The sequence below is a fragment of the Patella vulgata genome, chromosome 5 (genome assembly GCF_932274485.2).
Source record: "Patella vulgata chromosome 5, xgPatVulg1.2, whole genome shotgun sequence".
Taxonomy (NCBI): domain Eukaryota; kingdom Metazoa; phylum Mollusca; class Gastropoda; family Patellidae; genus Patella; species Patella vulgata.
In genome coordinates, this window is record NC_065883.2 from 60921174 (window position 1) to 60935269 (window position 14096).

General features: G+C 36.8%; 1 protein-coding gene across 1 annotated transcript in view; it reads left to right on the plus strand.

Annotated features, from left to right (window-relative positions):
- Window positions 1–12203, plus strand: part of LOC126821380 (coadhesin-like) — an 82781-nt gene extending 70578 nt beyond the window's left edge. The window contains exons 3-12 of the mRNA XM_056101028.1: window positions 88–258; window positions 919–1089; window positions 1442–1612; window positions 1965–2135; window positions 2222–2392; window positions 4664–4834; window positions 4920–5090; window positions 7490–7660; window positions 8304–8489; window positions 10015–12203. Of these exons, the coding sequence (XP_055957003.1) occupies window positions 88–258; window positions 919–1089; window positions 1442–1612; window positions 1965–2135; window positions 2222–2392; window positions 4664–4834; window positions 4920–5090; window positions 7490–7660; window positions 8304–8489; window positions 10015–10229 (1769 nt within the window). The 3' untranslated portion in view covers window positions 10230–12203. The remainder of the gene's footprint in view (window positions 1–87; window positions 259–918; window positions 1090–1441; window positions 1613–1964; window positions 2136–2221; window positions 2393–4663; window positions 4835–4919; window positions 5091–7489; window positions 7661–8303; window positions 8490–10014) is intronic.
- Window positions 12204–14096: the final 1893 nt, after the last annotated feature.

The window sequence follows — 14096 nt, forward strand, 5'->3', positions numbered from 1 at the left end:
CAAAGGTAAACAGACATAGCTTTTTTTTTTTTTTTTTAAAAGTATGATAGTTCATAGGCTTTGAAAGAATCATAATTCATGTTTCAGTGGATGGTAACTGGGGGTCTTGGTCCACTTTTGGATCCTGTACAGTAACCTGTGGGGGTGGAACACAAACCCGTACAAGAGTATGTGATAGTCCTGTCCCAGCTAATGGGGGAAATACCTGTCCTGGTTCTACTACAGACAATCAAGCTTGTAACTCAGTTGCTTGTCCAGGTAAGTAGTGGTGTGTCTAAGGCTCCTACTAGACCATATAAAGTTTGTCCAGGTCAACAATCGTGTAAATAACAATACACAATAAACAACTTCTTTATCTAGTATGAAATGGGCAATTGATAAATAATTTAAACACTGGTACGTGGATTTGACCTCAGTAAATTATAAATAATTCGAACACTATATTTCCGCTCTTAGTCGTCAGGTCAAAATTCTTGGCGGACACGACAGCTTAGACATTTGTAAATTGTTTAATTTCAAAGAGTTGTAATACTGATTTTATTGGGTGTTACATATTATATTTCACTTTGTAGTAAAGAATACTTGGGGATATTTCATTTCACTAATATCAGCTGGAACCGGGCATGGACAATCAAGTGTCAAATCTATGTTGACATAGAATGTTCCAATTGGTAATACATATAAGGTGTCCGATTTAGATGAAGCGAGACTAGACTATTCCACTTTCGAAGCTCTTCCCAATCCCCTACTCACACGGCTAGAGGAAGAAGACATAGTGTTTTAATCACAATTGAACAAAGCCCTACGCCCTAGGCACCAGTCTTCCGAGCCTATAAGTAAATCCAAATCTGTATATATAATATTACATTTTCTTTATAACTGAATATTTGCTTTTTTACTATTCGCTTTGATCTTCAGTGGATGGTATTTGGGGGGCTTGGTCTAGTTATGGATCTTGTACAGTAACATGTGGAGGTGGAACACAAACTCGTAGTAGATCTTGTGATAATCCTGCTCCAGTTAATGGGGGAGCTACTTGTTCCGGTTCTTCTACAGAAAATCAGCCTTGTAGCACAGCTTTATGTCAAGGTACGTTTCGATGGATATTGGGCTTTTGTGCCGTTCGTTTTTTGACGAAGAGTTTAGTTTGATATGTTGACATAGAATGTTCCAATTGGTAATACATATAAGGTGTCCGATTTAGATGAAGCGAGACTAGAGGTGTCCACTTTCGAAGCTCTTCCCAATCCCCTACTCACACGGCGAGAGGAAGAAGACATAGTGTTTTAATCACAATTGAACAAAGCCCTACGCCCTAGGCATCAGTCTTCCGAGCCTATAAGTAAATCCAAATCTGTATATATAATATTACATTTTCTTTATAACTGAATATTTGCTTTTTTACTATTCGCTTTTGAAATTTCTTTTGTTCGATTTTCAGTGGATGGTATTTGGGGGGCTTGGTCTAGTTATGGATCTTGTACAGTAACATGTGGAGGTGGAACACAAACTCGTAGTAGATCTTGTGATAATCCTGCTCCAGCTAATGGGGGAGCTACTTGTTCCGGTTCTTCTACAGAAAATCAGCCTTGTAGCACAGCTTTATGTCAAGGTACGTTTCGATGGATATTGGGCTTTTGTGCCGTTCGTTTTTTGACGAAGAGTTTGGTTTGATATGTTGACATAGAATGTTCCAATTGGTAATACATATAAGGTGTCCGATTTAGATGAAGCGAGAATAGACTATTCCACTTTCGAAGCTCTTCCCAATCCCCTACTCACACGGCGAGAGGAAGAAGACATAGTGTTTTAATCACAATTGAACAAAGCCCTACGCCCTAGGCATCAGTCTTCCGAGCCTATAAGTAAATCCAAATCTGTATATATAATATTACATTTTCTTTATAACTGAATATTTGCTTTTTTACTATTCGCTTTTGAAATTTCTTTTGTTCGATTTTCAGTGGATGGTATTTGGGGGGCTTGGTCTAGTTATGGATCTTGTACAGTAACATGTGGAGGTGGAACACAAACTCGTAGTAGATCTTGTGATAATCCTGCTCCAGCTAATGGGGGAGCTACTTGTTCCGGTTCTTCTACAGAAAATCAGCCTTGTAGCACAGCTTTATGTCAAGGTACGTTTCGATGGATATTGGGCTTTTGTGCCGTTCGTTTTTTGACGAAGAGTTTGGTTTGATATTCTGTTTTGTTTGATTTTCAGTAAATGGTAATTGGGAGGTTTGGTCTAGTTATGGATCTTGTACAGTAACATGTGGAGGTGGGACTCAAACTCGTAGTAGAACATGTGATAATCCTGCTCCAGCTAATGGTGGAACTACATGTTCTGGCTCGGCTACCGAAGACCAGTCGTGTGGCACAGCTGCATGCCCAGGTACGTTTCTATTCATCTATTAGAACAACATTTTTAGGGTGTATTTCTAGGGCTTATATTGTTATTTTTTTCCATTGTCCGTGCCGCCATGTTGACATAGCATGTTCCAATTGTAAATACACATGAGGTGTCCGATTTAGATGAAGAGAGGCCAGACTATTCCACTTACGAATCTCCTCCCAATCCCCTACCCACACGGCTAAAGGAAGATGACGGGGTTTTAATCACAATTGAGCAAAGCCCTACGCCCTAGCCACCAGTCTTCCGAGCCTATAAGTATAACACTATAGAGTTATTTTAGGTCTAAGAATAGTGTTCTGTTTAATATAGCAATCTTTACCTACATGATGTGTGATGAAAACTAGGGTAATGAAGTAGCTTGCATTATCCTACTACTAACTTAGAGTCTAGACTTAGACTAACTCACCCCCAGTTATGTCAGTATCCATTTCTGGAAAGTAGGGTACTAGACGGAGGGAAATAAAAAAAACTACCGAGTTCTTTCACTAGAATCTAGTAAAGGGATATCTAATGGACTCCCAACTCAAAATTGTCCGCTGAAACCCAGTAGCGTTTTTCATAATTATCATAAATCCAAGATGGCCGCCAATTTGACTTTCTGGCCACCATATCTTGGAAACGGCTCGTTTTAGAGCAATAAATGTATTATCATTAGATACAAAAGTGATATTAACGAATCGGAAAATAAAATTGTCACCACGCCAGGACGTCACAATGACGTCAAACTGCCGTTATTTTGACGTCAAAACACTGCTGCTTTGATACCGAATAAGCGGGTTTGACGTGAGTTCTGATGTCTTAGAGAACTCAGAATAAGCGGGCTGTGATCTAGTTTGTTTTTGTGACACTGACTGACTGTACTGGAATCCAATCTGGTGAGTGAAATTCTGTCCAGCTCGTGAAGCTGAGCAGCCTGAATTATTACATTCGATCCCTTAGTGGTGAGCTTGACAACATCCCTACCAATATTTAGGTTATTGCCGCAAATTATGCACGTATCCATGGCGAAATACGGCTCTTTTCACAAAATTAGCAAACAAAGTTTCAAATATCTGGGGAAAACTCAGACTGGATTGCAAGCCAATCACCAGAGTTTAACAACATCCTCACCATTATTTAGGTTATTGCCGCAAATTATGCACGTATCCATGGCGAAATACGACTTTTTTTCACAAAATTAGCAAAAGAAAGTTTCATATATCTGGGGAAAACCCAGACTGGATTCCAAGCCAATCACCAGATTGGATTCCAGTCCAATATCTGGGGAAAACTCGGACTGGATTGCAAGCCAATCACCAGAGTTTAACAACATCCTCACCATTATTTAGGTTATTGCCGCAAATTATGCACGTATCCATGGCGAAATACGACTTTTTTTTCACAAAATTAGCAAAAGAAAGTTTCATATATCTGGGGAAAACCCAGACTGGATTCCAAGCCAATTACCAGATTGGATTCCAGTCCAACCCGTCAGTGTCACAAAAAACCCGCTCATTCTGAGTTCTCTAAGACATCACGTCAAACCCGCTTATTCGGTATCAAAGCAGTGTTTTGACGTCAAAATAACGGCAGTTTCATGACGTCATTGTGACGTCAGGGCGTCACACCTTAACGTGCTGGTGTGGTGATAATTTTATTTTCCGATTCGTTGATATCACATCTGTATCTAATGATAATACATTTATTGCTCTAAAACTAGCCGTTTCCATGATATGGTGGCAAGAAAGTCCAATTGGCGGCATCTTGGATTTATGCTAACTATGAAAAACGCTACAGGGTTTCAGCGGACAATTTTGAGTTTGGAGTCCTTTAGACATCCCTTTACTAGATTCTAGTGAAAGAAATTCTTTTGCAATTTGTTCTCGGTAGTTTTTTATTTCTCTCCGTCTATTTTGTAGAACTAGCAAGAAGTATGTGGCTCTTGCCCCGTTTAAGCCGTTCTGGTCTGAGTTAGAAAGGATATTAAACTCAGACCGTCGATAATTAAATAACTCGAAAAGTACTATCATAACTTTGTAGTTTGCTGTATTTGTTTAATTATATAAACTTAGTAACAACATAAACGGTGTTCCAGAGTCAATTAATTGATGCTTGAAATAATTGATGTTCGTTTTTATTTGGTACCGCGACACAGGATAGTGTTAAATAAGTAAATCCAGGTCTGTACATATAATATTACATTTTCTTTATAATTGAATATTTTGTTTTTTTACTATTCGCTTTATGAAATTCCTTTTGTTTGATTTTCAGTGGATGGTATTTGGGGGGCTTGGTCTAGTTATGGATCTTGTACAGTAACATGTGGAGATGGAACACAAACTCGTAGTAGAACATGTGATAATCCTGCTCCAGCTAATGGGGGAGCTACTTGTTCCGGTTCTTCTACAGAAGATCAGCCTTGTAGCGCAGCTTTATGCCTAGGTACGTTTCGATGGATATTGGGCTTTCGTGCGTACGTTTTTTGACGAAGATTTTCGTTTGCTATTCTGTTTTGTTTGATTTTCAGTAAATGGTAATTGGGGGGTTTGGTCTAATTACGGTACTTGTACAGTAACATGCGGAGGTGGGACTCAAACTCGTAGTAGAACTTGTGATAATCCTGCTCCAGCTAATGGTGGAACTACATGTTCTGGCTCTGCTACCGAAAACCAGTCCTGTGGCACAACTGCATGTCCAGGTACGTTTCTATTCACCCATTAGAACAACATTTTTAGGGTGTATTTCTAGGGCTTATATTGTTATATTTTTCCATTGTTCGTACATCTATCTGACTGGCTTTGGAAGTTAACATTTACATTTTAAACAGTTAAAATTTTGGACTTTTTTCTTCCGAACCATTGATATGAAGAGTTTTAAGTAACCTAAGGGTAGGGCTGTGGGGCTTAAAACTGTAAACGAGGTACTTAAGGTTTATTTATAAAAATGAGTCTTGGGATCTTCTTATACTTGTTGTCGGAATTAACGCCCGCTTCGACTGATTTTGGTATCACAGACAAGTTGTGATCGAAAGGCGTAGTATTGATATACAATTATCGTCTTTAAGAGTCTTATTAATTCAACAAGTTATTGTATAAAATTTCTTCAAAACAACCCTTAAATCAATGAACATTATAGTATAATCAATGTACAGTGTGTCAATACAGATTGTGGCACAGCTGGTTATATTTACTTGGGACGACTGTCCAAATAATCTACCTTAAATATTATCGTATGATATTTTAATAATAACTTAATTAATCCAAACATTTATTTACTACACTATTGCTTCAAGAGTAAATAATTCATTGTTGTTGTGCATTTTGTGTTTGTCTTTAGTCCCGAGCTTTCGCTTTACAATGGACAAATCTCCATGGAAAGATTTACTATTGTTTACACGAACCAAACAACCCCCCCCCCCACCCTTACACATTCTCTTAGGTAATGATTATATGATCTACTGCTCCCTATTTCAATAAAATTAAACGCGAGAGAGAGTGCTTTGATGGGTCTCGAGAAACGAACATATTATTGTTTTTTACATTTATCTCCAAGAAAATTTTCATTGTAATTATATTACTTGATCATTTTCTGGACTGATGTGTTAATAAGTCTGTGTTTTCGCCTATATTCACATGGTTGGTTTATACATGAACTAAATCCTAATATTCATAATCTAGTGCACCACATGTAAAATTGACTCATGGTCAGGGTATCAACTTTCATTATATAACCCGTGCCATAATATACTTTTTGAGATTCTAATAGAAGGAACGTGTCGTATATAATTTAAGAATATAAAAATGAATATATTTTGTAAATTATAAGTACATTTTATAGTTACCGCGCAATTGCAACGGTTAAATATTTTCGGGTATTATTATTCAGAATACACTATATATACTCAGAAATGTGAGTAAAAACAGGCGAAATAACCTTTTCATTTATACTAATAGCTAAGCATCTTAGCTATAGTTTAGTAATATATCTAAGTTTTACTATTTAATCAACGAGTGATATCAAGACCTTTGTCCCCAAGTGAATTAAGAGAAAAATCTGGAAGTGTAAGTTCCACTATATTGAACCATTTTGTGAACTGATGGAAACAAAAACGGTTCACTCCCATTTCGACTACATCCTATTTCGACTACAAATTTTATTACCACAAAATCCTGACCCTCCAATTTATCAGCATTGAACTGTTCCGCTGATGTAATTAGTGTAATGATTATAGTTAAAATAGCTGAACTAAAAAAGCAAAAATATCAACTCGGAGTATGTTCTGTTTGTGACAAATATCTGTAATATTTGGAGATTACAACGAGTTTAACACTTACTTAACTATATAAGATGAATTGTTTCAAATTTTGTCTACGATATCACCCTGGGTGAAAGTGGACCCATTTATTATTTTATTTATGTTTTTTGCCTTCTATCTAAATGAATTACTCTTTAATCATTGTTTTGTTTTGTTTTCTATCTATATAAATTATGTTTGTTATAAGAAATGGGGTGTTTTCATGGAGGAATCTGTTTTAGCTATATAGAGAGGGTAAACAAGTAGGGATAATAAAACAACCAGACTGTATAATCTGTTGTTATAAGATGTAGTCGAAATGGGAGGATACCTAATAAAGTTTATGTTTTGCTCCATGCTTCTCTTAATAATTTTCAGATTGAGAGAGAGAGAGAGAGAGAGGGGGGGGAGAGAGAGCGATGGGGTTTAACGTCCACTTGACACAAACTAGGTCATTTCGGGACTAACATATGGTTTATATTTATTTAAATAATTCGTTTGCGCGTAGGGGTCGTTAGCAGTGGGAGGAAACCGGAGGACCCGGAGAAAACACACGAGGTTGGACAGGCGACCCTACTCCTTGTCACGTACAACCGGGAATTCGAAACCACGCCAGTTGACTCAATGACAGGCCTTATGGTACAGCACGAGCACGTGCTACCATTCGGCCATCCAACCCCCCTTCAGATTGCAAAACCCGGAAAATATAATGTTCGTGATATCAAACAATAAGATGAAAATGTACTCTACAATAGTAATTGCTTATGAAATATTTGGGGTATATTTTGACGTTTTTGTTTTAGTTAACGGTAATTGGGGACCGTGGTCTAATTATGGATCGTGTCCAGTAACTTGTGGTAGTGGAACAAAAGCTCGTAGTAGATCCTGTAATAATCCTGCTCCAGCTAATGGAGGGGCTCCTTGTCCAGGTTCTTACTCCGAAGACATGCAGTGTAACACAGATTTATGTCCAGGTACGTTTCTATGCATCCATTTCAACAAGTATTTTACTGTGTATATTTAGTCCCTCTGGCCAACGGGCGTTTGTTGTCATACTTTGATCAGATTCTTACACCGAGATAGAGAGAGAAATGGGATTTAACGCCAACTCGACACAAACTAGTTCATTTTTGGACTAATATATGGTTCAATTTAATTTCAATAATTCGCTTAGCAGTGGGACGAAACTGGAGAACCTAGAGAAAACGAACAAGTTTGGACAGGCCACCCTACTCCTTGTCGCGTACAAGCGGGGGATCGAAACTCAATGACAGACCTCGCGAATTAAGAAGCTGCAAATGGAGGAAGGGGGTGGGCGTCAAATACTCGGGCGCCATCTACAATCCCACCCCACATTGAATGTCAAACGAAAATGCATGAAATAACACTTAGCGCCCAGGTGGATATTATTGCTTATAAGGTTTTCACCGGACGCCCCACCCCACCCCACCTTCCCTTCCTCCGTGTTAAATCCGCGCCTGAATACAATGTGATAATATAACTGGAGTCAGATACAATAGAAAGGAGTGAGTGAGGAATTGCGACGTTTTGGTGTCTCGTACGCTTTCGTGGCATTGCCATCTGTGTTTATTCGATTGATTTTCCTTTTCTTTCCAGACACCAAGTGTGCCAGTTATGGAAGTTATTCATACGATCAAAGTACCGGAGTCTGCATCACGATTTCTTCTGCCCCAAGCAACTTTGATGGAGCACTAAGTGCCTGCACTGGAAGTGGCGGTACTTTATTTAAAATGGACTCAATAGCTAAACGAAATTATGTTCAAAAACTTTTGACTGACAATGGTATGACATAAAATAATTGAATAAAGATTAGATATACATGTATTAAATAATGCTAATTTAATTCCGGTTACAAACAGTAATTATAGCCGACTTTTAGAAGGCAGTAATATCCGGTCATTTTGGGATTATATTATAATATTTGTGTGTATTGCAAAATATGAGAGAGAGAGATGGATGGGGTTTAACGTCCACTCGACACAAACTAGGTCATTTCGGGACTAACATATGGTTTAATTTTATTTCAATAATTCGCTTGCGCGTAGGGGTCTTTAGCGGTGGGAGGAACCGGAGGACCCGGAGAAAACCCACGAGGTTGGACAGGCGACCCTACTCCTTGTCACGTACAACCGGGGATTCGAAACCACGCCAGTTGACTCAATGACAGGCCTTATGATACATCACGCACGTGCTAACCATTCGACCATCCAACCCCCCGCATTATGTAAGAGCTGAATCTGCTGGTCTTATAATTTTGGCTTTAAATGTTATATGGATTATTATTTGGACATTTATGTACATGTCGAGCCTATAATCAACTCTCTAGCCCATCGGATGGCGGAGATTTAAACCGATTGAAACACGGTAGCCATTTAATGATTTAATTTTAAAAAATGGTGAATCGAGACTGAGTCTCGATTAGCAAGTACCGTTGCTACGATAATAAACAATCTATGCCACATCTTGTCAAAACTTCAAACAGTTATTACTTTGTTCAGAATCAAGTAATTTGAATGAATTTTTAATATATTCATCACGTCACGAAATTAATTAGGCTGTGTGATATGTTGTAGATTATAAGAATTGTTCTTTGGATCGGCATACATTTCTTAAGATAATATAATATGCTAAATACCAATTAGCTTAATTGAACCATAACCCATAAAGTTAATAGGCCCATATAAATTTGATATTCGTTCCGTTTTGTTATGTACTTTAGTTGATCGCGGTATAAAGAGAGAGAGAGAGAGAGAGAGAGAGAGAGAGAGAGAGAGATGGGGTTTAACGTCCACTCGACACAGACTACATGTAGGTCATTTCGGGATTATCGCGGTCTAAAACAGTTCTCTTTAGGGCTTTGTCAGTAAATAAAACCTTGCGTAATATCACTATACTGCCGTCTCAGGCCTCGATGGCGCCTTTCTCAAACATGTCTTTAATGAAATGAAATGGGGTTTAACGTCCTACCTTACAGCACCGACTTGGCTAATGAAGGCGGGATATACCGCCCTACACTTAAATCGAATTCCAACTGTCAAGGGTTCTTTTTACGAGTACCCATGATCAGGGGAAGCATGTTGCAAGCTCCTGAGGAACTTCCTTGACCAACACCAGGACCGAGCCCTTGACCTCCTGGTTAATTAGCTAGCGTTTAACACACTGAGTAACCGCGGCCCACAAACGTTTCCTTAGAAATTAATAGAGCGATTGGAGTAAGTACATGGAACGAATATATAATCTTGTTTAATTAGATTGCACAAGGACAATATCCGATTGCGAACTAATTACTTTATATTTTTCTTTTTAGGTATTAATGATGACTCAATTTTTATTGGAGCTAAAGATAAGGATAGTACTGATACATTTGTTTGGATGGATGACACGCCAGTGGTGTGGATCGGTACGGATCCGACGACCACAAATCAGAATTGTGTTCGAATTGATACTACTAAAAGTCCTATTGAAATGGACGAAACAGGTTGCGGTTCTAGTTATAAGTATATATGTGAGCAGAGTGTATAAAATATTCACTTTAATTTTAATCATTCCACAACATAATCTTAACACTGTCAGAAATTAAGGTGGTAGCAAGAGATCGATTCCCATTGCCGGATTTACCTACTGGCTCGTCAGGTTGAAGCCTAGGACCTCAAGATCCAAGATCAAAGGGGTCTAAGGCCAAGGCATATAATATATTTTTGACGCCGCCATAACCCTCTCTTACACGCGCGGTAGTCTAAAACATCTGTCATTATGCTCGGCTTGAGGGTGGGGGTGGGGGTGGGTGGTCATAATAAGTGGAATAGCCCGGTCGATTCAATATGGATGCAATCGGCTTGATTCAGTCCAGCCCCTATTATGTTTTCCTTAACATTCAAATGAAAATCTGTTTGTATTAATTAATTGGCGAGATATATCGAGGTACGTAAAATATAAAGATCACATAATCACAATTCCTCCGCCAATAAGTATTTTTAAATTACTAAAGCATATATCCATAATGACCTACATACCCCAAAGATGTCAGTAGAAAGTTTATGGATTTACTATGAAATTATGGGGCTTGAAATTGTATTATTATCTGTGCGAGTGGGGGTGGGGTATCTCTTTAAATGACCATGTGCAAAGTACTATTTGTTCGACGCTTAATAATTATATCCAGGATTATTAAGAATAAAATGATTTCATGTTTATTGATGTATTTACCCACTTTTATAAAAGGCGTCCAAAGGATGTAGTGAAGCCTGATGGAATTCACCCTAATTATAATGGCAATGAACTATTAATGGATATTTTAGGTAGAACTCTGATTTCACAAACTGTCACAAATTATCATGTTTATAACAGACCCAATCCCATTAGTTCTAAAGTATTTCGCTAATATGATTACATGTATAATGTATATAATAGACCATTGCACAACCATTACTATTTCCCGCAATATAATGCTTCCCCATATCATAATTGTTCTTAAGCTTGTTTGGACATAATTGCCCACATATACATATCTTTATTATCTACCCCCTGCATGAATGGTTTCGTATCTCCAATTAACCCACCTCCGTCTAATGTTTTTCACAGCTTACGCATTAAATTATGAATATATATATATTATATTTGACCCTTTTGTTTGTTGATAATTAATTGTAACTAGTTAGTGTTGTTTGTTTTCAATACCGGTATGTTTAATTATTTGACCAAGAAAGGTTTGTCATTGTATAAACAAAACAGTGGAACTCAAATTGAAGACTTTGATATTTTAGGTTTCACTGAAACACATTTATCCGACTCTGTAAATGATGGATGGTTCTATTATTTTTCCTGGTTTTCATTCACCATTTAGAAGAGATAATAGTACATTTAGTTCTTCTGACACTCTTTTATATGTAAGAGAATCTATTAGTTGTAAAAGAAGAACTGATTTGGAACGCGATACTCTTGAAGTCATTTGGATTGAAATTGCTATAAAAAAGACATCACGTATTTTAACATGTTGTTTATATAGAAATCCGGAATTTACAGCTAAATGGCATGATGAATTTAAATTAATGATGGATTCTGCATGGAATCAAGGAAGGGAACTTCTCATTTTTGGTGATATAAATATCAATTCGTATTGGACGGATTCTCTCAATTCTTACAATTTAACTCAAATCCTTTCTTCTCCATCTCGTGTCATTGTATCTGCCCCCAACCATATTAATGAAACTAATGTGCCATGCTATTCTATATCAGACCACTCCCGAACTTGTTTGACATGGTCCAAAAGTGGAGTAAAGATCCCCAAAACAAAACATATATATGTTTCATACAGATCCTTTCGGAATTTTGTTGAAGATAATTACATGTATGACCTTAGCTTGATTAATTTTGAAAATATTTATCTGATAAATAACCCTACAGATGCTCTTCAAATTTGGTATGAATTAGTAACTCCAATAATTGATCATAATTCTCCTATCAGAACTAGACGTGTTAAGTTGCTATCAAACTTCAATAGCGAAATTTTAAATTTAATGCGACAGCGTGATTTTCATAAAAGTAAGAGAAACGACAACGAATATAAAAAGTGTCGAAATCGTTTAAAAACAATGATTCGTCAATCTAAATTAAAATACCTCCAGGATCTGATCGGAGATAACAAAAGTTCTAAACAGATATGGAATGCATTAAATTTAGCAGCTAACAAAAGTAACAGCAGTTCCCACATACCATTACCACTGGATAGCAATATAGTTAATGACTTCTTTTCTAACATAGCCGATAAAATTCCCAATGCCAATACAGATAATACCCCTAGTAACATAAGGCTTGATGATATTAATTTAAAAACATATGTAAACTCTAAAGTACCCGATGGCGCATCTTTCCCAATACCGTTTATTAAAACAACTGGTGTAGTTAATTCCCTACAAACATTAAATGTTTCCAAGGCAGTCGGTCTTGATTCAATAAATCCACTATTTCTCCGCTTAGGTGCTGTTCAACTTTCTGCTAGTCTTACACACATTTTTAACCTGTCAATAAATCATAACACGTACCCTTCTTTATTTAAACAGGCTAAAGTTATTCCCCTTCATAAAGGAGGTACCAAAGATGACCCCAATAATTACAGGCCGATATCCATTCTTCCAAATTATATCAAAAATTCTTGACAGACATGTTCAAAAACATCTTGACATTACAATTATTTAAATAAATATCAACTTTTATATAGTAATCAGTCACGTTTCCGTTCATCTAGCTCTTGTCTAACAGCCTTAACACATATTACTGAAAACATGTATGATTACATTAACAACCATCTCTTCTGTAGAGCAATATTCTTTGACTTTAAAAAAGCGTTCGACTTAGTAAATCATGATATTCTTTTTGGCAAATGTAAACATTTTAAATTTTCTAGAAAATCAATTATCTTTCTAGAATCATACTTAAAGAACAGAAGTCAGTGTACGTGTGTTCACGGCATATTATCTGATAATAAATCTATCTATCACGGTGTGCCCCAAGGATCAATATTTGGGACCCATATTATTTAATATTTTTATAAATGAGTTACTTTTATACCTATCCTCTAAAACTGACCTCTTTGCGGGTGACACACCAGTCTACACTTATGGGTCTGCTGTCAAAGAATTAGAACCAAAACTTCAACTAGATGACAATATAGTATTAGCCTGATGTGATAAAAACCATATGAGATTAAATATATCGAAAACCAAAGCTATGCTAATCACGACGCAACAAAAAAGAAATATCCTCCCTGCTAATTTGAATATTAAATTACGTAATGAACCATTAGAAGTCGTCTCCTTGGTAAAAAAATATAATCTAACCTGGAAAGATCATATCGAGAATATTTCTAAAAAATTAAGCCAGAAAATATTTCAACTCCGTCAAATTTAAAAAATATCTTCTAGCTCCTTTCCGAACCCTTTTCTACAATATCCACTTTCAAACACATATAGATTATTGTTCCCCAATATGGGACCGTTGTGATGCTAAATCTCTTGACCCTCTTTCTCGACAGCAAATAATTGCCTTAAAATTAATTTTAGATGTTAAGCATACCGCCGATGTTTTCCCTCGACTAAACAAATTAAAGATTTATACAATAGTAAATCGACATATCTCTAATCAATGTATATTTATTTAAAAAATTCTGCTAAAACAATGCCCTGATTACTTATTTGACCTCTTAACTTATTATCAAACTAGTTACAATCATTTTAACAATAAACTTACTTCTATCAAGCCAAATATTAATATAGGTAAAAGCAGTAGACGCTTTAAAGGGTCCAAACGCTGGAATTCGTTGCACGCCTCTTTAAAAACTTTAAATAACTTGAAACTTTTCAGGAAAACACTTCTTCTTTACCTTAAATCTAC